This window comes from Ictalurus punctatus, chromosome 5 (genome assembly GCF_001660625.3).
Source record: "Ictalurus punctatus breed USDA103 chromosome 5, Coco_2.0, whole genome shotgun sequence".
NCBI lineage: Eukaryota > Metazoa > Chordata > Actinopteri > Siluriformes > Ictaluridae > Ictalurus > Ictalurus punctatus.
This window is the reverse complement of record NC_030420.2, coordinates 4,806,163-4,830,320: the sequence shown is the minus strand read 5'-3', so window position 1 is coordinate 4,830,320 and position 24,158 is coordinate 4,806,163. Positions and strand designations below refer to the sequence as shown.

General features: G+C 39.8%; 3 protein-coding genes across 7 annotated transcripts; 1 reads left to right on the top strand and 2 right to left on the bottom strand.

Moving 5' to 3' along the window:
* Positions 1-1,673: 1,673 nt before the first annotated feature.
* LOC108264894 (4-hydroxyphenylpyruvate dioxygenase) lies at positions 1,674-11,531 on the bottom strand. 2 transcript variants are annotated; one of them, XM_017466871.3, is made up of 15 exons: positions 11,408-11,531; positions 7,563-7,651; positions 7,418-7,444; positions 7,189-7,251; positions 6,664-6,768; positions 6,250-6,292; positions 5,723-5,805; positions 4,956-5,045; positions 4,522-4,625; positions 4,295-4,372; positions 4,009-4,171; positions 3,437-3,508; positions 2,749-2,871; positions 2,507-2,623; positions 1,674-2,214 (listed from the first exon to the last, which is right to left on the bottom strand). In XM_017466871.3, the coding sequence occupies exons 2-15, from the start codon at positions 7,563-7,565 to the stop codon at positions 2,104-2,106; spliced, it is 1,182 nt and encodes a 393-aa protein (XP_017322360.1). In that variant the 5' UTR covers positions 7,566-7,651; positions 11,408-11,531; the 3' UTR covers positions 1,674-2,103. The 2 variants fall into 2 exon arrangements, with proteins under 2 accessions (XP_017322360.1, XP_017322359.1); XM_017466870.3 differs by lacking the exon at positions 11,408-11,531 and having other exon boundaries at positions 7,563-7,742.
* A 464-nt stretch (positions 11,532-11,995) lies between these two features.
* car15 (carbonic anhydrase 15) lies at positions 11,996-19,699 on the bottom strand. Of its 2 annotated transcripts, XM_017466872.2 has the most exons (9): positions 19,569-19,699; positions 17,379-17,470; positions 16,746-16,784; positions 15,820-15,993; positions 15,089-15,234; positions 14,807-14,899; positions 14,079-14,145; positions 13,858-14,012; positions 11,996-12,963 (listed from the first exon to the last, which is right to left on the bottom strand). In XM_017466872.2, exons 2-9 carry the CDS (start codon positions 17,455-17,457, stop codon positions 12,742-12,744), a joined length of 975 nt encoding a protein of 324 aa, XP_017322361.1. In that variant the 5' UTR covers positions 17,458-17,470; positions 19,569-19,699; the 3' UTR covers positions 11,996-12,741. The 2 variants fall into 2 exon arrangements, with proteins under 2 accessions (XP_017322361.1, XP_017322362.1); XM_017466873.2 differs by lacking the exon at positions 14,807-14,899.
* A 330-nt stretch (positions 19,700-20,029) lies between these two features.
* Positions 20,030-23,031, top strand: ankrd39 (ankyrin repeat domain 39). Of its 3 annotated transcripts, none has more exons than XM_017466967.3 (5): positions 20,030-20,106; positions 21,927-22,055; positions 22,139-22,242; positions 22,500-22,703; positions 22,881-23,031. In XM_017466967.3, the coding sequence occupies exons 2-5, from the start codon at positions 21,965-21,967 to the stop codon at positions 23,028-23,030; spliced, it is 549 nt and encodes a 182-aa protein (XP_017322456.1). In that variant the 5' UTR covers positions 20,030-20,106; positions 21,927-21,964; the 3' UTR covers position 23,031. The 3 variants fall into 3 exon arrangements, with proteins under 3 accessions (XP_017322456.1, XP_017322455.1, XP_017322454.1); XM_017466966.3 differs by having other exon boundaries at positions 20,071-20,386; XM_017466965.3 differs by having other exon boundaries at positions 20,071-20,553.
* The last annotated feature ends 1,127 nt before the right edge of the window (positions 23,032-24,158 follow it).

Sequence of the window (24,158 nt, the reverse complement as noted above, 5' to 3'; positions counted from 1 at the left end):
ATCGTTATTTCATGACAAATTAAAGGGATCTAGAGGTCTGGAGTTTTCAGATTCCTAGTGTTGAATTTGCATTTGACAGCTGTTCATGGGAACTTTCAATATGCAGTCCAAAGAGATGTTGATGTAAGCCATCATTAGCCTGAAAAAACAAAACAGATCTATCAGAGAGATAGCAGAAACTTAGGAGTAGCCAGATCAACAATTTGGTACATTCTTGGTACAAGGAATGCACTGGTGAGCTCAGCAACACCAAAAGGCCTAGAAGATTATGGAAGACAAATAAAGCAGATGATGGCAGAATTCTTACCTCGGTGAATAAAAACCGCTTCACAACATCTAGCCATGTCAAGAACGCTCCGGAGGAGGAGTGTTCATGAACACCTTTGTGAATGTAAATAAAGACGGTTTACCTTGAGATGCAAACCACTTGTTACACTCAAGAACAGAAAGGGCAGATTAGACTTTGCTAAAAGACCTCTGACCAGTTCTGGAACAACATTCTTTGGACAGATGAAACCAAGAATAACTTGTACCAGAATGATGGGAAGAGAAGAGTATGGAGAAGGTAAGGAAGGACCCATACCCAAAGCATACAACATCATCTATGAAACATGGTGGAAGCAGTGTTATGGCATGGGCATGCATGGCTGCCCATGGAACTGGGTGACTGGTGTTTATTGATGATGTTGATAGAAATAGCAGAATGGGTTCTGAAGCATAAAGAGCTCTACTTTCTACTCACATTCAGTCAAATCAGTCAGATTACGTACAAAGATGGGTTACAAATTAGAAGAAATTTTTTTTTTTATAAAAATGCTTAGACGATAACGTGAAGAGGCCCACTTCTTTTTGATGTGTTTCCTTGTCACGGGGTATTGAATGGTGAATGATATGCTGTGTCCTTTTCCATCACCGGATCTTTAGTAAATTAAACAAAAAATTAGATTTTGGACCAAACTGTTTATCCGCGCTCTCCAGTATCATCTTGAAAATGTAAACATTTTGAAATATAATTTTGAAAAAATGATGTTCTATCGCTCCTGTTGGTGTTCCAGAGACTTGGCATAGATCTTGCAGATCTCTGGATCCTTAACGGTTATTTTCGTAAGAATAAAATGACAGGCTTCGAGTCTTTCACATTGTGTAAGTATACTAGTCTTATACAGCTCTTCTGTGTTAGCTGGTACACTCATCACTGTGTTCACAACCTGCTGGTACTGCTGACAGATACTCTGGTTGTCGGTTCTCCTCCAGCTCGCAGGTGATGAGCCTTGTTGTCCGTGCGGTCACATAGATCCTGGTGGAGATTCACAGTTTCCAGAGGCAGGCAAAGTATGACTGCAGAATGCGGGCATCGGTCCCCAGATGTACGCTATGGGTTGGTAGAACCGGGCATGCTGATTCAATTAATTCAACTGATATTGAATTGGATGTCTGGCTTGAGCGGTTGGAGATATTTCTATATACATTAATAGAAATAAGTAGCAACATTGTGATTATTGCTTAAAGTGCTATACAAATAAAATTGAGTTGAACTGAAGTTGAAAAAGTCTACTGTTTAGAAAGTCAGATGAACAACCACATTAACAAACGCTCATAATTCCTGTTTTACTGCTGTTACATCCTTTCGCCCAAGTCCATTACTGAAGGTCAAGAAGTATGATTGTTCGAAGTCAACATAAATGTATTTTTACTGCTTGCTTTTTATTACATGCATGACCATCGTGCAAGGCTTTAAAAAAAAAAAAAAAAAAAAAGCAGTCAGGTATCTGGGCTGCTGGAAGCTCAAATAAACAGACAGAGATACAGAGTCATAATCACCAGAGTTGAATAACACACGTACTGCTAATAAGACACAGATTAATATCTTATTTGGTTTCTCACACTAGCCATATGGATCTTATTTTCTCACTGGCAATGTTCAAAAACACCTGTTTGGGAAAAGAGCCAGATTCATGGATAATCTTAAAAAACAAACAAACAAACAAACAAACAAAACATAGCCTCAGTGATATTACAAAACATTTACAGAATACTGCACTGACGTGAAGAGTTTCATATTCTTAAAAGCTTTCATATACAAGATGAGTGGATGTGTTGGTTTCATATTTTTTCGGACGCTCCGTTGGGCATGAAGACGGTGAGGTTCCCCCTGGCGTGCTGGTCTGCCTCGATAGCCTCAAACAGAGACTTGAAGTTCCCCGCACCGAAGCCCTGTAACATTACAGTGGGACGTTACGTTATTGCAATTCTCTCTCTCTCTCCCTCCCTCCCTCCCTCCCTCCCTCCCTCCCCCACATTTCTTTCTCTCTCAGAGAAACCTCAACGCATAAACTCAGATGTGGTTATATAAAGTTAACCGACATCCTGTGCTATACCGTGGTATAAATGCAAATAATAAATAGGTAATATGTGCACAAACACAGTTTTAATGTACGTTCTACAATCATATACATCATAGATTTTTAAATCAGGGTATATCGCTGTCAGTTCAGATTGTACACACCTGGTGGTTGTTCCTCTGAATGACCTCCAGGAACACAGTGGGTCGATCCTGAATTGGTTTGGTGAAGATCTGGAGGAGGTAACCGTTATCATCGTAGTCCACCAAAATTTGCAGCTCCTAGATGAACAACAAACATTTGTTGCACTGTGAATGTGTTCACTGGTGTCAGGACCAAATACATCCTTACTCATTTCCTGTTTTGTCAGAGGAAAGAAAAGATGAGACTGATAGAAGAAACAGACCTCTAGGATGCTGATGTCCTCCTTGATTTTGACCTTCGAGTCTTTTAGTTTCTCACGGAGCTGCTCGTAGTAGGTATGTGGCACAGTCATGAACTCCATGCCACGCTCCTTTAGATTACAGATCTACACACACGTATATATAGATATGCACATAGGTGACAATATAAAGCAAACAATCTAACACTAAATGTGTTAATAAGGCGTTTGGTCACTAAGAGCCCCCAGAGCAGCGTCAGTGCTCACTGACATAAGTTCTATACGTCTCCGGAAGTGTGCTGGGGCACTGAATATAGCGTTTTGATGATGGTGATTGAGAGCGTTATCTCAATGCGAATGCCACTCGATGGTTTTTCCTTTAATTTGTTACCCATCTGTATATATCTAGGTGTGGTCATGTTGGTCACATGGTTACACAGAAGATAAACTTGTCATTTGTTAAGGTCATTCTGGAAATGTTTACCAGAAAAAGGGTATGGAATCGAATAACTAACTACTAAGAAGTAATCATCGGTTGACACACTACACTGACTTCCACTGTTAGCTTGGTATAGGCACCTTTTACAGACATGATGTGTTACAGATGTGTTCTAGCCCTAGTTTGCCAGTTTTAAATTAGTTCTGGATTTTCATTCAATCCATTTTAGAGCACATCCTAGGTCTGGACGTCTTATAGACGCTGTTTACTCACAGCTGTGATAATGTTCGAGGTGTTCATGGCAATGTGCTGGACTCCCGGGCCACCGTAATACTCCACATACTCCTACACACAGACACACACATAAAAATACTGATTAACAAATGACTGTCTTTAATACAAATGCCTCAGTGTAAGTGATAACACTTGGGATGGTACCATTGTAGGGAAATGATTAACTTTGTGGTGGTAACAGAAACTCCACCCTGTTGTTGATTATTTTCCTACAGCAGTACACCCCCAATGTCTTGGTCCTCACTTATCATGCAGTTTTAGACTCATTTATTCTTTTGATTTGAAAATAGTGGAGAACAAATATGAATAGCATCTATGGAAAGCCAAGTTGAAAACAGTGACCTTGTCCTTTAAGCTGCATGTCGTAAACAAATATTTCAGTCGTTTTGTTTTTTCTTTACAACAACATCAACTATTTCCTTATCAGCATATTCTAATTCTACTTAAACAGACATGTATGAATAGCAAAAATGTAGCCATCCCTAGTGCTTACTGTGCGTAATGACTGGTAGTGTTTGCATGTGTGGGTTTGTGTGGGTGTGGCTGCTTGCCTGGATCTGGGACTTGCGTTTACCAATGGCAGGTTCGTTGATAGGCATCTTCACCGTCTCCTCATAGTTAGCCACCACGATGGAGCGCAGAGCGCTGAATTGCGTCTGCAACTGTTTATCATCTACAGACCAGAAACGGTGGAACAAGAGGTTCCTCTCATACCTATACACACACACACACACACACACACACACACACACAAGTATATAAACGATAAGTGTCAGAAAAGCAGGCTGAAACAGCAGGAGGACGTCACCTTCATGTTCGACAAATTTACTTCCTCACCATTCCACCACAGGCACCATCTCGTCATCTGGCTGGTTTCCCACCACATGATCAATAAAATCGAGATGGCCGCTCGGCCTATGAAAGAAGAAACCGCAATTTCGAAATTCTCACTTCTTACCAACACCTTTTTACACAAACTATGTAAAAAATTACTGAGAGAACAATTGCTGAACAAAACACAGACCCAAACCACTACGTCATGTTTTTATTGCTTCCTCACTCACAGCTGAGCCAAGAGAGGATCCTTGAAGAGCGGAGTGTGGAATCCTGGGAGAAAAAGTCCTGTGTATCCGTTTCTTTCCACCAGTGTGTGTGTCGTGTCGCCATACTGAAAACAGGAAAATTAAAAAAAAAACAGGACTGCAAAGAGAAATCAGGTACACGTCATATGGATAAGTTCTTCTGCACTAATTAATTATTTAACATTTGTCAAATCCCAGGACTGCTAGAGCATTGGGCAAACACCTTAACGCTCATCTAATCAGCTGTATAGATGGCCTACTAGTAAGCTGATCAGTATGTTTTCCAAATGAATAAATGTAAATAACTTTAATGAAATCTTATCCCTGTATGACTGTACGCTTTAGAAGTAGATTAGTCGATAGTGGAGGTTATTAAAACTTACTAAATCTTCCAAAAGACATGAAGCCATACGTACTGTCTGCAGCACAGCCAATTTCACGCTGCCAAACTCGTCCTTCAGCACATGAGGTTCCTTGATGATGGTGGCACCTCGTTCTCTGGCATTCTGTGCACACACACACACACACACACACACACACACACACACACACACACACACACACACAATGGAAAAGGACATGCATAGACACTGAAAACAATGCTGTAGTTTCAGGTCTTTTTAGTGAGTCAGATCATTTGACTCAGCTCCCCAATAAGACTCCAAAAGGACTCAATGTTATTAGTATTTGCCAATCAATCATAAATCTATACGTTTCATGCTCTCTCAGTCACATAAAGACAAGGAAATACATCAAAAACATCTTACTCCCACTAGAACCGGATCTAAACGATTATGCCGTCCCACACAACGGATGTTGATAAGATTCATCGGAAGCTTTTTGGGTTACGGTCACACTGTATACAATTGATGGCATAGTGAATACAGACTGGCGATGATTTTTCAGTAACAGCATCACAGGATCTTTTTGGAACAACTGTTTAGAAATGCAAGTCGACTCCCACTGCTCACTTAAAAAAAAAAAAAAGAAAAGAAAAGAAAAAAAAAAAAAGCAGGCTCAAACAGTTGACTCGTTTCCAAATGACACATCACTAGTTTCCAGACGTGTGTTCAGAATCTTTTTCTAAGGCTCGTACTGTAATATGATTTTTAAGGCTGTGTTCATCAGATAACTAAAATGACTTGTTGAAGAAGTGAAGATGAAAAGCGATGCTGAGCTTTACCTGCACCAACAATTCACAGTCCTCTACAGTGAACGCGACGTCTTTGACTCCATCGCCATGTTTCACCAGGTGCTCCCCCATCTCTGATTAAACAAAGCCAGGGTTTGTTCGATTTCATTAAGAAAAAAGTCAGTCATTTCAAGACCTATACATTTATATTCCAGGACCAAGAGTGTACATTATAGGACAAATAAGAGCACAGAATCTCGTACATCTATTATCTTATCAAAAAAACATCCAGCTTTATAAATATGCAAATTAGAAATGCCCCAACCCATCATGGTCACCTCCATTTACCCCGATAAATTAGTATAAGATTTCATATACTGTTTATGAACTGTTTATAGCTGTTAGAACATAAGTGATAACAGAAACTAGCTGTTAGTTTTGAAAAATACTGCTGTGGAATAAGAGGAATAAAACACATCACAATACGCAGTTATTGGAAAAGATTTTGGTGTTTTATTCCTTACGTGACACTTTGACGTTTGCAGATACATAAATCACAAGCATAAGTATAAGCTAACCTTTGTTACCAGGATTCAGTGCAGAGGAGAAGACAAAAATAATCTGCAGTGGGGAAAAAAACAAAACATATTCAAATTAATGATGAAACAGTTTTCCACACTTCCACCCGGGAGTACAAATATTAGCAATATGCACTGCCTTAGCCAAGCTGCCTCGTTCGCAACACATTACAGGAGTGATGATATGTTGACTGTCCACAATAACAATATTGTGGTTTATCATTTAATAGCACATGCCTACTGTACGTTCCAGTTGGAATGAATGGCAAAATGTATTAGTATTATAAGTTAATTAACTCTCACAGTGCTGATGTGTTATCAGTATGAATATAAATATACACTATAGATGTTATTTCACCACTGGAGATTTGTTATGCAGGGTAAAGGTTTAATGTATGTGATCAGTATGCCAACCTTTCCCTGCTTAACCACATGAGAGACGACTTCACGGCTGCCCGTCTCCAGACCGCAGTATGCCAGTGGCTCAAAACCCAGCTTGTTGCAGTAAAAGGAGGCAGCCTGGGACGAAAAACACATGACGCAAATGTTAAATCCATTCATCTTTAGTAACCGCCTGGTCAGAGTGAGTGTGTGAATGTACATGGTGGCCTGTCATGGATTGGTGTCCCATATATATATTATATATATATCCATTTAGTTCTTTGTTATTTTTTCATCCCTCATGTCACAAAATAGGTCAGCTTTTAAAAGACTTTGAAGAGAGCACCCCCGAGTGGTCAACGGAGTGAATGACGTGAGGAAAAATTCCCAGCATGGATCAAATTAGCCAGAGGATGGAGTTTTAACCACTACATCTCCTCCCCTCTAAAGAGCCAATAGCATCCTTCAGCGCAGAAACTCCTCCGAAGTTCACCGAGTTTAAAGCACAGTGAAGTAAAAACAAAACAAACCCAAATTCTTATAAATAAATATTCTTACCTGCTTGGCATTCCCGACCCAGAAAGTGAGGTGGTCAAAGCTGATGAACTTGCCCTGCTCGTGCTGACAGCGCGGCATGAAACAATCGAACAAATCAGGGGGATAAATAAATAGTGATGCAGTCAGATAAAATGTAATGAATGCGTTAGTTTTACATGCCAAGTCTCCATTCAATAAACAACATGCAGAAGAACAAGAATGCAGAAGAATTCTCTACCAATGCACCTACCTTTTCACCTTTATCTGTGTAGGAAGTCTAGAGAAATAAAAGGAGGAATAATGCTTTTCAGCATCATTTGCACGGTGTGATTCTAGAAGTACATAACATCTGTAAAGTTTTAAAAAAATAAATAATTAAATAAACGTTGGCTTACCATTTTGGTGTGCTGCAGCTCCTGATCTTTACGCTACAATTTTTGTTCTCGTCCCAAATATAAATAGAGGAAGGGTCTCGTAGCTCTGCCTTAGAGAGGGTGGGTCAGAGGCAGAGACTATGTAACCGCTTTATTACAACCCTGACCAAAGGCTTGATCACATTTCAAATTCAGGTATCAGGTATCAGGACTCTGAAAGCATTAAAACATCAAGGCAACAAAGAAATGTACTTGTACGTTAGAAAATAAATTTGACTACAACACAAAAATTAAATATGTTAATAAAGCCAACGAGCCATACGTGAGCATTTAAATAGAAAAAAAAAAATGAATTATTTCTCCTTCTATCTATCTCTATATCTATCCATCAACCCATCATTTCATCCATTTAGAAATCTATCTATCTATTTATTTATTTATTTATTACCCATCTACCTTGCAGCTAGACTCACTTATAGTTTATTGGGTAAAGCAATAAAACAGCGGTCACCACAATTGAATTCTTCTTATATAACGAGACATTTTAAAATAACACAGAGGCTCGGTTTCATGTCTAAATATTAAATAGTTTCTACTTGTTCAAGACTTTTCTTCATCACTGGATAATACCGTGTGTTATTTCATAGTCGTAAAATCTTCAGTATGATTCTAATATAGATGTAAATAGTAAAAAATAACCAATAATTGATATAAAAATTATTATTTACTTACATTGTTTTTTTGTTGTTTTTTTTTTTTTTTTTTTTTTTTTTTAAAAAAACAATGCTGGTGTCTGAACTTCGGTTTATTTTGAACATTTATAGTAGACAACGCGAAGACGTTAAAGATGCCTCTACGTCTCGATCTGTTCAACCTACAGGTTTCAAAGGAACTGTGGATACTGAAAAAAATCAGCATCACTATTTTCCTCATTAGCAGGTTTTACAGGGGCTTTTATGGTCATCCAGCTGTTTGCCCATATGGAGCATATTTAGAAGAGGAGTTGCAGCTGTTCTGGTTTCTTATTGGCTAGCTGGATTTTCTGTTCTCTGGTTCTATGTGCCAGACAAGGATATCCAAGTTATCGTTTAGGACATTCTGTAAAATCACCCGTTTGAAAATGGATAACTGGTCCATCTCCGTTCGCCAGGGATAAAGAAGTTCAACTTCACAGATTATAAGTAGGAAGAAGCTTTGGGAGATCATGAATAACACTTTACAGATAGTGCAAAGTCATTCTGAAGCCATGCTCCACCAAGTCACGCCTCTCTCAGCTCCATATGTGTGTGGTTTACTTTCAGAGTATATATACAGCCTAATAGTCTATAATGTCTCCATTTACATGGTATTCTGCTCTTCCTGGCCTCTTTCTCTCCATATTCCTCAGTACTGCTGTTCCCAGAAGCGTTTTCACCCTTGTGCATCATGGGACTTCATTATGAGCGGCTAAGTGCACTCGGTTCAACACGGTGTAACAGTAGAGAAGTGGTTCTGCGTGTGCACTAATGAACCCAGAATCATTCTGGTTATAGCATAATTTCTACTTAATACCAACACTTGGGGGTAAAAGAGGACGTGACGTTCATGCCGATGCAGAAAAGGTTAAGACAAGGTCGTCTACGGAGCGTAGACGCGGCTTATTAAGTAGTCCTTGGAGTTCAAATCCACAGAAACTTGTACGAAAGGCTGGCAGGCTGGATCTGGAGTTGCAATGTGTTTGTGTGTGTGTCTTTTGGGGAAAGAGTGTTTAAGTGTATGTGATAATGGTGTATTTCCCCTGAGAAGGGTGTTGGTTAGGTGGCAGATCTGTGGGGAATGAGTCTCTGTTAGGTTAGTCCGTCGGTTTACGCTATCACAAAGGCACTCGGGAAGAGAGAAGCGATCAGTGAACAACTCGGAGAATAAACAAGGAAATAAAAGAGGAAAAAGAACAGGTCATCATGAGTGAAAGGACGACGGAAAACGGAGTGACAACTGTCCGTGTTCAGCTGGAAGAGGAGGAAGAAAGCAGAGGAGAAGGCAAAGGAGAGGAAAACGAGCAAGCGAGCGAGGAGGGAAACGTCGCTGCCGTTCTTTCCCTTAAGATGCAGGAAGATGACCAGATGCAGGAAGACAGTGAGGAAAGAGTTGAGTCTCAAGTTCCTGCTTCCAAAAACAGACCAGGAAGAGTTCAGACGGTTTTCTGTCTAGTAAGAGATCAGATTCGAGGGCAGCCAGGTCGCGAGGCGAGCAAGACAGGAATGCTGCAGCTGGTGCAGCACGTCACCAGGCAGCTGGAAAGGGCCAAAGTGGAGCCGGGAGGTTTTGAGGACACCTCACCTAGGAAGGAGGTCCGAGAAATTCTGGAAATTCAACAAGAGATGCCAGTGGAGTTGGAGAATGAGGAGAGCGAAAAAGATGAGTGTGTGGTTCTTCTCAAGCAGATTCTGAACAGCATAGAGGGTCTGAGGAAGGAAGTCTCCGAGGAGCTAAATCTGCTCAGACGGGAGTCTCAGAGCAACACGGATAAGGTGCTGCGAGATCTACAGACACGTCTCGTGCACTCACTGAATAGCAGCACGAACACACCTGTTTCTGACCCTCCGCTTCTTGTAGCACCCAGGAAACACATCCTGAGACGCACCTTGACCACCGTGGCTCCAAAGAACTCCACGGCACAAGCATTCCGGCCCCGCTGCATGTCCGAGCCTGTAAGGCGCCAAAACGGGAGCGTCACTTTACCGGTGTCCAGTCTGAAGCCACTGCTTCCATCCCTTGTCGTTAGACAGCAAACTAAGAAGCCTGTATACTCTAAACCTGGTATGCACAAACCTGCATCTTAATGTTAATGTTAACCACAAGATCCTGCGGAGATGCAACAAAAGAGCACGAAATCCCATCAAATAATCATACGAACCTGCATCTCTGGCTATGACAAAAACTAAGACCTGAAGCAGCCTACGGAGGACACAAGTGTGAATAAATGGACATAAATAAACAGCTTAAAACCGACCATCACTTGTGTCTTGTGATATTCAGAACATGCTCCATGCTGTGGAGGATGCCTAACGTGGATACAAAGTAAGACAGAAATTTAAAAAGATTTAAGAGGTGGATAAGAGGTCGTCCCCCCCCTTTAAGCTGTTGCACTATCCATGACGAAAGTTTACACGAAGATCAGCTCTAAAATAAAGATACTAAAAAGCCTAAATACTAAACCCATCTAAACCTGCATTTTAACAGTCTACCTAATACTTGTAAATCTGTACACTGCAAAATATACTGCCTGATTGTGATGGTGATGATGTTGAGTGTTTGTGTTTGAGTACCGTTGAGACGGACACTAATTGTTTACTGACGATGATGCAATGTGTGCTGCCGGAGCTGTGAGTTTTCCCAGTAGCGTTGTAGTGCAACGGCACATGTCATCAACAAAACGCTAATTATCAAGACTAATATCGTAGATGAAGCATTTATTTTTAAAAATAAAATGCTCAGATTCCTAGAAATCATTCATTCTGTTCGCAACAGTTTTGAAACATTGATATTGGAGTTTTTTTTTTTTAGAAAATCCACAGCTGGTAAATAGTGGGTGCTTTCATTTGAATAAAACATGCATCTTATTGTCCATGTATATAAGTAACTACAACAAGCTGTGTAGATTTCAAGATATTTCTACATCATTTCTGTTTTCTTGCACGCTCGTGTTTAACTGGATGGTTTTCCCAAGAGACTTTAGATCTCCTGCCTGTAGTGGATATTTTATTATGGTGCTTTGTTTGTTGATTTTATGTGGTGCAATAAACTGTTTTATCAGATATATGGATTTAAACAAATCCATATAAAAGTTCTGAATGTTGCCACTTATTACATGCGTATTTCTTTACCTGGTCTTTGGAGATTTTCAAACACTTTCCAGCTCACAGTCTGAAGGCAGGACTGAGTGGAGTGTCCACCGTGGTGGGAACAGACACGGCTGATATTAGGAGGCGTGAGGTCCATCAGCGTCGGTGGTGACGCATTCACCGATTGCCCTTGAAAACATTAAGTGCCACATTTACACATTAAAGCATTAATTACGATGCTGGTAAGCACGGTTATTCTAGGGACTCATTTACTAAGAACGTGATAGCAAACGGATAGATTTGAAACTTGCCTAAATAACACGTCAAGACTTTGAGCTTCCAAGTTGATGGGAGAGTAGCACTTGGTGTAATCAGGAACGCACCTGTAAAACGTTTGAATCGTTTCATACGGACCTGTCCAGGGACGTGCAGAGAATTCCTCAGGGGCAGGGGCTCGAATGTAAAAAAGGGCTAGATCATCAAAGAGCTCATTTGACTACTTTAACGACTTTACTAACTTGTAAAGTTAGTAGGGATCACTCTTAATCTGTACAAACAGCAAGTGTCTATGGAAATGTTAGAACCATGTTAAAAAGTGTGCACATACATGACTATTTTCTGAGATGCACATATTGACTAATGCCCAGTCTTTATTCAGGGTGCAAACAGAGCTTCAAGGGTATTAACTCAAATTTCCTACAACTCACAGAACAATCTCAATGCAATACAACAACCAAGACCTCTGTCTGAAGGCATAACTATAGCATAAAGTCGTTTATGTTCTGATCTTATAAGTCTTCTAACGCACTGGAACAGAGTCTTCAAACACAGGAAATTGTGACATCTGAGGCGCATTTATACATGCTTCATTCAGCTTATGCTTTCTCTTCTTTATATTTTTGTACCTGCTTGCCATAAATAACATTAATTTACAAAAAAAAAAAAAAAAAACATGCACTTTTCTGTACTGTGCATCATTTAACACTAATAACGATGTTCCTGAGGTAGTCAAAAACAGAAACACAAACTAACTGAAATTATCTGAACATCGTTAACATTTAACATCGTTAACTAGCAGCAGTCGATAGAACAATCAAACATTGCACAGAACAATATATTTTTTTTTAAAGAGATACATTCATTGCACATGTGTAGAATTCTAAGGCTTGGGTTATTTTCTCTAAGTTAATACGGAATCATATGACTCCCATGAGGCCATAGCACTTAGTAAAAGAAATCCTTCGTTTTAGCGTTAATACTTTTATTATATTATGATAAACGCTACATTGAAGCTATTGCTTCCAATCTGCAAAAGTGCTGGCGTGGGTGCAGGATTTCATTCCAATTAATTCTGCATGAGATCAAACACGCCTGGTTTAAAGCATCGTGTGAGACAGCTCGCTGGCGAGGATGAGGAGGGGGATGAAGAGCGTGCGCTGGCTCAGAGCGGCTCCGCTCGCCGAGCGGATCTTCACAGCAGAAGAAACAAAGATTTGGCGGTTCAAGCTGGGCTGGATGAAACGATAGTTACCCACCAGCAACTTCTTCACAGTGTCGTTTTCATCTGAGTAATACAGTTGTGTGATGAACGGCAAATGCTGAAACAGATCAAAAAGTAAAAGGGCAAGTCTTTCTCAGCTGTTTCTGACTGACAAGCAGCTAGGCAGTATAACACAGTAGAGGTCATAAGTTTACATACGCCTTGAAGAAGAAGAAGAAGAAGAAGAAGAAACCTTTTCACATGTTAAACAAAACAAATTAGTTAGTAAATAATTCAAACATGGCCACATTCAGTATGCTCTGAAATTGTGTGTCAGAGCCACACAGTGCTATCAAGCCAGAACTCTGGGTGCTGATGTCCAAGCGTAACTAAGGAATAAAACACTCCGGAGCATGCTGTTATAAGAAAACAATCAGTGACAGAGCGGTGTGATGAAGCGGATATTACCGTTTTCCTATAACATCACAGGTGTTTTATTTCTCTTAAACAACAGTAATTTGCCAATGACAATGCCATAATTCACTGTATACATTTTTGTGCTTTTTATTTATGGTTAAATTGACAGATTTTCACCTCTGACTGTTTCAAACACTGACACGGGAGACACCTTCCATAAATTATTAAATGTCTCCATACAGAAAGTTTTACCTTATTTTTATTTCCTTCTCTTCCTCTGAGACAACGTGACAAGATTCATCTCTTGGTAAGAGATGAATAATGGAAAAAATTATGAAAGATACTGTATACTTAAGGCAGCCGACGCTCCGAGACAACATGATCTATAGCAGCTCTGATCTGATGTACGTGAGGCCTCACCCTTTTCACTCGGATTGTGCAGTTTATAATTAACTCTGCTTTGATGGAAGGTATTGCCTAGCTAAGTATAAACTTACATTAGTTTTCAATAACGAATACAAAGTAAAGACATTCCTTGCTGCTAGTTGTCTGTGTGTATTTTATTGTTGGGCTTGTTTTGTTTGTGCTTGTTTACCTGCTTTCTGGAGATGAAGATGGGCTTCTCAAACACAATCCAAGTCACCGTCTGGCGGCAGGGCGGAGTCGTCTGGCCTCCGTGATACTGATAGAATGTACCATCCTCAGGAAGGAGGTGCGACAATGCCGGAGGACTCGCACTTACTGAATCCCCTGGAAAACAAAACGAGAAGTGGGTGGAGTGTACAACGTGAACGATTATAACGCTTTTCGATTTACCTGGGTATGGGACGTTGAGCACCGCATGGGCTATGGCTTTAAAAGCTTGATTCTCCTCAGAGGCAATCTGAAAACAAAGCAAACATGTGCACGCTATCATTTCATAAACATTCGGTTCAAGCTTTCTGATCACCATAACAGAAACGTAAAGCCCCAGGAGAAGTTAAACTGTGACTGCACAATGTCTGAATAATGGCTGGTTTTTCAATGCCTACATTTACGTCACCAGAATATCTCCCCTTTTTGATGAAGCGGGAGGGGCTAATCATGCATAAAGCTGAATAACCTTCATTCACGCCAGTGATAAGGCCAATGCTGCTAATCTGTCTGTCTAGCCATGTCTGTCTGTCGCTGCCATTTTGTCTGTGCCTCCCTGACTGTGCCTTTCGTTATCTGTCTGTCTGTGTATGCCTGCCTGCTGTCTTTATGTGTTCAGGCTGCCTTGGATTTTTGGACCAAGTGCTCATTTGAATATTAAGCCACGCCCACATAGTGCTCAGATTAATCTGATCAGCAAGTTCAAAACATCGCTGCGTGTTTAATATAGCATTAAGTTGGCATCTTACTAATAATTGTAATGTTTTACATCATACTCTCAAGGACTTTAACCAGTGTGCCTCAACTGAATGTTTAAGTGTTTGGGAAATGTTTTTTCCCCCTATTCAGGATCAGTGATTGTTGTTCCTTCTCTCAGTCCCATGATAAATAGTAAAAGATCACGACGTTACATCAATGAAGACCCCCATTATAAGCAGGCCTGACTGCACAACAGAAGCAGCTTCCACGTCAGCGAATCCAGGAGCCACACCCACAATCTGCATCTAACAACCCACACACACACACACACACACACACACACACACACACACACACTCAAACGCGTGACAATTTATTTATAACATCAATAACATAAGTGAGTATCTGGAAAACTGAATTAATGTGCATTCAGGTGGATGAGAACACAACCCCTGTGTATGTGTGCGTGTGTGCGCGTGCGTATGTATGTGCACCTCCATAGGGAACCTGCGAGCATCGAGTTTATGCTCTGATCCGTTGGTCGTATTCGAACCCCAGTGGAATCTCATCTCTACGATTCGGTAATTATGCTTTATGCTGCCACCTTTTACAGTCATGCCTGCTTGAAACTTCACAACAACTAAACACACACACACAAAATTTAATCTGTAGCAAAACTCTGTGAAAAGTAAACGAAATAAATGTTACAATATAAGCAGTACAATTTGTTAACACTTAGCGACCATTAATATGATAATACTATTATACACATATATATTAGAAACATTAAATTATAAGATAAAAAATAAAGAAGTACTACTAAAAATACTACTGTAATAATCTAAAGTAATAAAACATAGAATCACTTGTTGAAGGTTTACATTTTTTATGGTTTGTTCAGTAAGGCCTTAGACTGTCTGACTTTCAGAAATGTTTTATGACTATTTTTTCAACCTTTTTTTTTTTTAAATGATAGTTTATTTGATTGATTCTTTAATGCAATTGCTTAAATTAATTCTATACTTTACTTGTTACTCAAATTCTTTCAATTCTTTATTTAAATTCTTGTTTCTGTTGTTGCCCTTTGAGCACAGCGTCCTACTTTAAATGCTACTTACTTCACGTCACCTTCACTTTTTTTTTTTACGTCACTTAGCTTTACCATGACTATAACCTAGCATAGCCATTGTGTTATGATGTCACTATTACGGTCAGTGGTGCGTACCAGTGTCCCGGACATTGACTACAGTCCAAGACTTCTGAGGCACATCGAAGCCTTGCAGCTCCAGAGGATCGATGGAGTTGTTCTTAATAACAACACGTTGCAGGTTGATGGGAGAGTGTAGCCCCGATTCTTTGGCGATGCAGGTAGGAAACATTTTCACCCAGTTATATGGACCTGTCATACAAAACCAGTCATTTAAAGAATATGAAATATAAACAAAGCGGGCCAACACCAACCCATAAATTAAGACAAATGAAACTAATCATTTAATTACGACAAAAGAAATGATTTTGTAAACGGAGGACGGACCTGTCCGTCTGCGCGTAGCTGTAATCTGTAAACAGATACCTCCGCTGACGGAAGATGTACCGCTCGCTTATTATTATAGACATTATATATTATTAAATATTTTTACAGGCATTGGAGTGAGTCAAAATAACTTCCAACTTCTGCATTTCAGCCTTTACCTTAAAAATTCAATGCATCCAGTGTTAATGTTAGGGTTACAACACGCACTACGTCAAGCAGTTGGCATACCTTATGTCACTAAAACACTAGAGGTAAATACCAGGAAAAGAAAGCTGAAATTATGATCTCTTCATCGTCTCATGTTCATCTTTTGCGCTCAAACAAAAAGGTCTTCGGTGTATATCGAAAACAAGGAAACTGGCCTTGCAGTTCCAATACTTTCGGAGAGGACTGTACACACGAAAGTATGAAGAAAATCAGCATTTCCCAAACTTTCTGGATATTTTAATTTGATTAGGCTTACTCAAACATTTACACACAACTTTACTGAAAGATTAAAAGAGGCCCGATATTGGTATCGTCAGTAAAGGTCATGTGACTTTGTACGTTTCTGTATTTATTTATTACTGATTTTTTTTTTTTTTTTTTTTTTTAAAGGAAAAGTTGTTGGGACTTACTACAGGAGTCTTCTGTGTAGCAGTAATTAAGGGGTGGAACTGCGAGACAAAGAGGACAGATACGGTTAGCAGACAAAACAGCAAATTATTACAGATTAAGATTTTTTTTTTCTTTCAGTTACACAAAACGTCAGCTAATAATGACTTACTTTGTTTGAGGTTACTGTTTTTTTTTGCTGTTTTTTTTTTGTCATTTTACCCCTTTACATGAACATGACAACTTTCTATACAGGTTTGAGAGGTAGTTTTTAAAAAAAAAAAAAAAAAACAAGCATGAGAAACAACTAAATATTTTAGATTTACGACTTACTGTGGTGCTTGAAAGTTTGTGGACTCCTTAGCATTTTCTATGTATCTGCATAAATATGTAATATTGGCTCATTTTAATAAATAAATGACCAAGTATGATATTTTTGTCACATTTGTTTAACTGGGTTCTCTTTATCTACTTTTAGGACTTGTGTCAAAATCTGCTGATGTTTTAGGTCATAATTATGCAGAAGTGTAGGAAAATCTTTAGGGTTCACAAACTTTCAAGCAAAAAGAGAGTGAAGAGAATTCAACAGCACGTAAAAGCAGGTATAAATATTTCTTTCAGATCCCACTGTTGGGCAATCAACCAAAATTATGTACCGTAGAAACCTTTGAGGGACAAAGCACTGACTGTACTTAGCATTAGGACAGATATTAGAGCAGACATCCAGGACTGCATACTTCACCTGTTCCTGCAAAAAAAATAAAATAAATAAATAAATAAATAAAAAATCAACAATCAACAGCAGATTTGTAATTTTACCTGTCTAATTTTAATATCACTACAGGTGCATCTCAAAAAAATCTGAATATCGTGGAAAAATGTATTTTTTGAAATGATCCAAATGAAATTCACTTTCATCGCAAAAGAGGACTTTAGACCACCGAGCAACAGTGCAGTTCTTTTGAAAGTCTCAGGAAACCTTTGCAGGTGTTTTGAGTTAATTAACTGATTAGAGCGACATCAGGTCGACATTTCTGTATTATAAATTCTTTATTCTAATATTCTGAGGTACTGGATTTTTCATTTCCATGAGCCGTAAGCCGTAATCATCGAGATTAAAACAAAACAAAAAAAAAAGGTTTGAAATATTTCACTTTATGTGTAATGAATCTAGAATAATATGAAAGTTCCACTTTTTAAATTAAATTACGAGGGGGGAAAAAAACCCCTAACTTTTCCACGATATTCAAATTTTTTGAGATGCACCTGTACATCCGTAACATTAATACTTTTCAAAATTTAACATGTTTTTTCATGTATGGTGACTCAATAAAATAAATGGATAATACTAATATTAAATAATTCGATATTAGATAATACTAATATCACACCTCCAGGGTTGGGGGTGTGATTCCCACTGTGACCCTGTGTGTGTAGGTTGCATGTCCAAAGACATGCATGGTAGGCTGATTGTCGTGTCTAAAGTGTCCGTAGTGTATGAATGGGTGTGTGAGTGTGTATGTGATTGTGCCCTGCGATGGATTGGCACCCTGTCCAGGGTGTACCCCGTCTTGTGCCCGATGCTCCCTGGGATAGGCTCCGCGACCCTGAAGGAGTAAGCGGTAGAAGATGGATGGATGGATGTAGTAGATACTACTCAACCACACATACACTCACTGAACACTATTTATCTACACCTACTAATTCATGCAATTATGTGGCATCAGTGCAATGCCCATCATCATACAGATACGGGCCAGCAGCTTCAGGTAACGTTCACGTCAACCATCAGAATGGAGGAAAAAACGTGATCTCAGGTGATTCTGACCGTGGCGTGATTGTTGGTGCCAGACAGGCTGGTCTGAGTATTTCTACAACAACAGTCTCTAGAGTTTACGTAAAATGGTGCAATAAAGAAGCAGTAGTTCTGTGGATGAAAACGCAAAGGAGAATTGCCAGACTGGTTCGAACGGACAGAAATGATACAGAGACGCAGATAAACACTGTATAATTGTAGTGAGCAGAAAACCATCTCAGAGTGCACAACAGGTCAAACCTTGAGGCAGATGGGCTACAACAGCAGACCAAATAGCCTGGTCTGATGAATGAAAAATCTGCAGGATCGCATGATGCAGGCACATCGACACGGACCAGAATCTCACAGGAACGTCTCCAACATCTGGTGGAATCCGTTACATGAAGAATCGAGTGCAAATTCTTCATGTAACGGCCCTACCCAGTATTACTATAGTGTTCCTAATAAAATGCTCAGTGAATGTATAATACACATGACAGGATATGCTCCAGCTCATTTATTTCTAATAATAACCAAAACATTATTCAAATTTGTTTCAAATAGATAGATAAATAAATAAATAAATAAATAAATAAATAAATAACACCTTAATTAAGATAAACTGAAAACTGTCAGATAAATAATTACGTTTTCCTAAATACTGGACAAGAAATTCTTGAACATGTCTAATGTATTTTATACTGTAGGTCTTTGGGGGGGGGGGGGGGGGGGGGGTCTTGCCTAGTTTAGGCCTGATTTCTTTGCTAACATATAAAAGTAACGGTACCTGGCGGCACCGCACCATAATTCAACGTCTAATATTTTAAAAACCGAAGCTTTTGGAGGCAGAAACGGAGCAGAAACGATTGAGACTGTTTTGCCGACGTTTCGCGCTGGGTGCGGGGTCCTGTTCACCCAGATCTGAACCGTCCCAGGCCCACTTCACGCAGACCAGAGCCAAGCCATGCTGGTAGTCATGAGCTGTTTTAAAAAGGAAAGCAGTGCTGTTGATACCAAAAAACACAATGGCCTAGCTAGGGCAGATACTTACGGAAATAAAGGAGTTGACGTTTAAACTAAATGAACGATGGCTATGAACCGTAATGCTAAATCGCACCGCGTTCATTACCGATAACGCTAACAGGGGGTTTTCAGCAGTTATGCACCATTCTCTGGGGGGGTGGGGGGTGGGGGTATGACGTGGTTAAAACGTCACCCTTATTAACTACGTGGCCAATGGGCTCGCTCCCTACCACAATATAAAAATTTTCGTTAAGGCCTTTCCGAAGCGTCATGGTTGAAAGCCCGCCCCGCCTCGTTTTGGTATTATTATTAGTGGGGTTTTTAAATTTAATTTTAGTATTAGTATTATTATTATCACTATTATTATTATATTTATTTATTTATTTATTTATCTATTTATTTATTTATTTAAAAAAATATCATTTATTTATTAATTTTTTTCTCTTTCTACCTGCCAATCTCCTGCCCACACTCCAGTCCAGTAGGTGGCGGTAATGCACCTTTAGTGGTTTGCCATTAAAAACAAAAAGAAGAAGAAGTACCGAGTCAATCGGGATTAAACCTCGGTTTGTTTACTTGCGCCGGTTGTAGATATTTTCTCCGGTTTTGTGTCTATTTTAGCTCATTAATTTATTTTTTTTTAAATATAAGCTTCTGACCGGCATAAGAATAAATTCGGTTAAATTTCGGTTTTGGAAATGAGCTAGGTTGCTAATTAGGCGCGAAGTTGTAGTTCTAGTTAAAGTGAATTGTGGGCTATGCTAACGACCGCTGGCTGCACGTGCAAGTCAAGTCAAGTCAAGTAGCTCATTATTAAAAACTAAAACCGGATGAAAACAGAGCATGGTGACTAAAATATTTCATATCAATTCGCTTTAGTGACTGGTAATTAAAGCATTTTGTAGCTTGTACTATACACTTTTGATACAAAACGTTCTATCCTGTCTTATGGTTGGGCAAGAGCACCCTAAGGGGTGGCACCTCCTCGTTTTGTAGAAGGAAAAGTTGCATTGGTATGAGATCTGATTTGTTTGTTGTTTTAACGATTACATAACGACATTACAGTATTTGCTTCCTAGTTGTCTCCTCAAAATACCTACACTGCTATCACTGGTCAGACTTGGTAGAGCTTATTCCAAGGGTGGCAGTTGCCAATCTTGAGACCACGACCCTTTTTTGATCCCCCAGGGCCCAGTTGTTCAAAAAGTATGATCCGGATTTGAAAATCCCACGTTTTGCTATCCAGGATCAAATAGTCCATCCTACTTTTGTGACGGTTTTTCAAAGCAGCATTGGATTGGATCAGATCACCCTGATCCAGATACAAACCTTTCAAGGTTACCAAATCCGGATTACTAGTGCTCTAAACCGGACTACATGTAGGCTACTAGCTATGTAAAGAACAACAGGTAGATTAACCAACATGGGGTCACTTTAAGTGTTTTTATTTGAAGAGACAGAAAACAGCACAATAAAACAATACAAACATCACCTTCCTACAAACAAACCAATCTACATTATTCACAAATACATTGTGGAAATTTTGAACACATGTTTTAAATCATAAAAAGTCTACATGTCCAATAATTAACGAAATAAGGACATTCAGATTTCTTCGTATGTGGAGAGCAATAAGGGACGCAATTATTAGAAACTACTTTTGACTGGTTCATTTCTGACGATCGAGTCATTGTAATTAATATACAGTGACAAATGACAGTTAAAATTAAATATATTTGGTATTGACTGGGGGATTATTTATGGGGACAAAATTTTTTTTTCTTTTCTACTTTACTGTACTGAAAGGATTCATTGGGAGCCTAATGTCTACTTTATCTACATTATGACTGTAACGGTTAAACAAATCAAGTGCAAAGTATAAATAAATGTATATACTACATGATACAAACGTTGTACTATTTGACCAATTTGAAAGTTTTATTCCATTTTGTTCCGGATATATCCTCAGTGAATCCACCCTTCTACTGGGATCAGGATAATCCTGAGTTTTTGGATAACGGGTATCCCAATCCTGCTGAAAAGTTTTGAACACCACATACTGAAGGTTTGATCAAAAGCAAAGATTGGATTACATGATCTAATCTGATTTCATAATCCTTTTTTTTTTTTTCCTGAACAACCCATTTTCAAGATTTGATCTGATAGCCGAAATCCGATCAGATTACTTCTGAACAACTGGGCCCAGGCAATGGGGCACACAGACTGACAGTGATGTAAATCTACCACTGCTTTCAGTTTGTAAATGTGAAAAGCGGAAGAAAACATAACCACGAGAAGGAGAAAACACTGTACAACTGAAAGTGTCTGACACTTGAGTGCGTCCTGTCTTTTAACACACTCATCTCTTCTCTCATTAAATATCCAGTGTTTTAACAGCAAAAGAGTTCAGTTAAAGAATTCAGCATGGCCTCCCATGGGAATCAGTGCTCCTGCAGCGATCACGGCTCAACCCCAAGCGTCCATCAAACTCTAGATGAGATGGACTATGAGAGAGGTGACATTTAAAACCTCATGTCCTTTAGGCCACTTTCTGATTTGCAGTATTATCACATGTTTACATGCATTTTTTTCCCACAGGCATATGGTCGGCAGCTCTGGGTGGCGATTTGGAGAGGGTCCGTTCATTTTTGAAAAAAGGAGCGGATCCGAATATGAAGGACCAGGCTGGATACACCGCTTTGGTCAGCAGTAACCCCATTTTGTATCTTCCAGAGTATTATTCAGTAACTCTGAAATGTTATTTTTGGCCAAAATCTTTTGCTGGCTTCTTCCTCATTCCGTATTCGGAAATATATTATTCGATTTGCATGTTGATGGTCAGACTGGCTTTTATTTAGTCAGTTATTTTATCAGTGCATGATGACTCCTTGAACTGATATGACCGAGAGAGCTTGTCCGTTTTCTTCTCATTATTGTAACTCGGTGATTTGTGTTGCAGCACTACGCCAGTCGAGCAGCTCACCAGCCGGTGTGTGAGTTGCTCCTGGATCATGGCGCCTGTGCCAATTCTCAGACACACGGTGGCGCCACCGCTCTGCACAGAGCCGCCTACTGTGGCCACATCAACATCGTCCAACTGCTGCTGAAACACGGAGCTGATCCTGGCTTAACGGATGATGATGGATCAACATCTCTGCATAAGGTAAAACATGATCAATGTCTGTGGTAGGCATGAATCATACTTATATATAACCAGAGGTTTACTGCCAGACAAGCAGACCATCTAAGTCTAAAAGATATGCTAATGTATAATGTACAGGCAGTTAAACTAAACTGTATGATTTTGTTATATTTGTGTGTGTGTGTGACTTGTGCACAGGCTGCTGAGCAGGGCCATCTGGAGACATGTGTGTTGTTAGTGAGCAGATATCCCATCCTGAGAACCGTAAAGGATAAAAAATCACGCTTACCTGTAGATCTCAGTCCAGACCACAACACCTTCTTAGAGTTACTGAAGCCTCCTCAATGATCTCCACCATAAATCCCCAAAGGTGCTCTGAATCTCTGAAAGTGCTGCTTAAGCTAAAAGACATGGTCCAGATTTTGGCCAAAGTCTCCACAACTCCACCGATCATCATCCCCAAGCTCATCTACACCCTCATCTCCATTCCCTTTCTCATCTCCATCCTGCACCCATCCTCATCAACATCCCCATCATCATCTCCATTTCATGCTATCCTCATCCCATCCTCATTCCATCCTTCTCCCCAACTTCATCTCCATCCTCACTCCCAACCTCATCTGCTTCCTCATCTCCATAATCATCTCCATCCTCATTCCCATCCTGTTCCCCATCCACATCTCCATCCTTACTCCATCCTCATCTTCATCTCCATCCTCATCCCCATCCACATCTCCATCCTTATCCCCATCTTCATCTCCAACCTCATCTGCTTCCTCATCTCCATAATCATCTCCATCCTCATCCCATCCTTCTCCCCAACTTCATCTCCATCCTCATTCTCAAACTCATCTGCTTCCTCATCTCCATAATCATCTCCATCCTCATCCCTATCTTTACTCCATCCTCATCCCCCTCCACCTCCCTATCCGTATCCCCATCTTCATCTCCATCCTCATCAGCTTCCTCATCTCCATAATCATCTCCATCCTCATTCCCATCCTGATCCAAATTCTCAACCCTGTCCTTACTTCACCTCATCCTTATCCCTATATCTATCTTTACTCCATCCTCATGACCATCCTCATCCCCATCCACATCTCCATCCTTATCCCCATCTTCATCTCCATACTCATCAGCTTCCTCATCTCCATAATCATCCCCAGCCTCATTCCCAACCTCATCTGCTTCCTCATCTCCATAATCATCTCCATCCTGTTCCCCATCCTTACTCCATCCTAATTCCCATCTTCATCTCCATCCTCATCTATCGTCATCACCATTCTCACCTGCTTCCTCATCTCCATAATTCTCTTCTTTCTGCTGATAAGTGCTATAAACAGGACAGTGGTTTGAGGTGAATTATGTTTCACAGCAGGTGAAATGTACATGTAATGTTGTCGGATGTTCGGCCCAGACAGGATGTAACTTAAGTCAATAAGCTTATATGTCGAACATTCATTTCCACATTATACT

What these genes read in the sequence shown, in the direction of transcription:
- ankrd39 (XM_017466967.3), top strand. Translation starts at nt 21,965, where the DNA reads ATGGCCTCCCATGGGAATCAGTGCTCCTGCAGCGATCACGGCTCAACC. An exon ending in TGAGATGGACTATGAGAGAG is followed by an intron (nt 22,056 to 22,138) that starts GTGACATTTAAA and finishes TTTTTCCCACAG; the next exon opens with GCATATGGTCGGCAGCTCTG. An exon ending in AGGCTGGATACACCGCTTTG is followed by an intron (nt 22,243 to 22,499) that starts GTCAGCAGTAAC and finishes TTTGTGTTGCAG; the next exon opens with CACTACGCCAGTCGAGCAGC.
- LOC108264894 (XM_017466871.3), bottom strand. An exon ending in ACACAGATAAAGGTGAAAAG is followed by an intron (nt 7,252 to 7,417) that starts GTAGGTGCATTG and finishes CCGCGCTGTCAG; the next exon opens with CACGAGCAGGGCAAGTTCAT. An exon ending in AATTGGCTGTGCTGCAGACA is followed by an intron (nt 4,626 to 4,955) that starts GTACGTATGGCT and finishes TCCTGTTTTCAG; the next exon opens with TATGGCGACACGACACACAC.
- car15 (XM_017466872.2), bottom strand. Translation starts at nt 17,457, where the DNA reads ATGCAGTCCTGGATGTCTGCTCTAATATCTGTCCTAATGCTAAGTACA. An exon ending in GTCCCTCAAAGGTTTCTACG is followed by an intron (nt 16,785 to 17,378) that starts GTACATAATTTT and finishes TTTGTCTCGCAG; the next exon opens with TTCCACCCCTTAATTACTGC. An exon ending in GCTCAACGTCCCATACCCAG is followed by an intron (nt 14,013 to 14,078) that starts GTAAATCGAAAA and finishes TTTGTTTTCCAG; the next exon opens with GGGATTCAGTAAGTGCGAGT.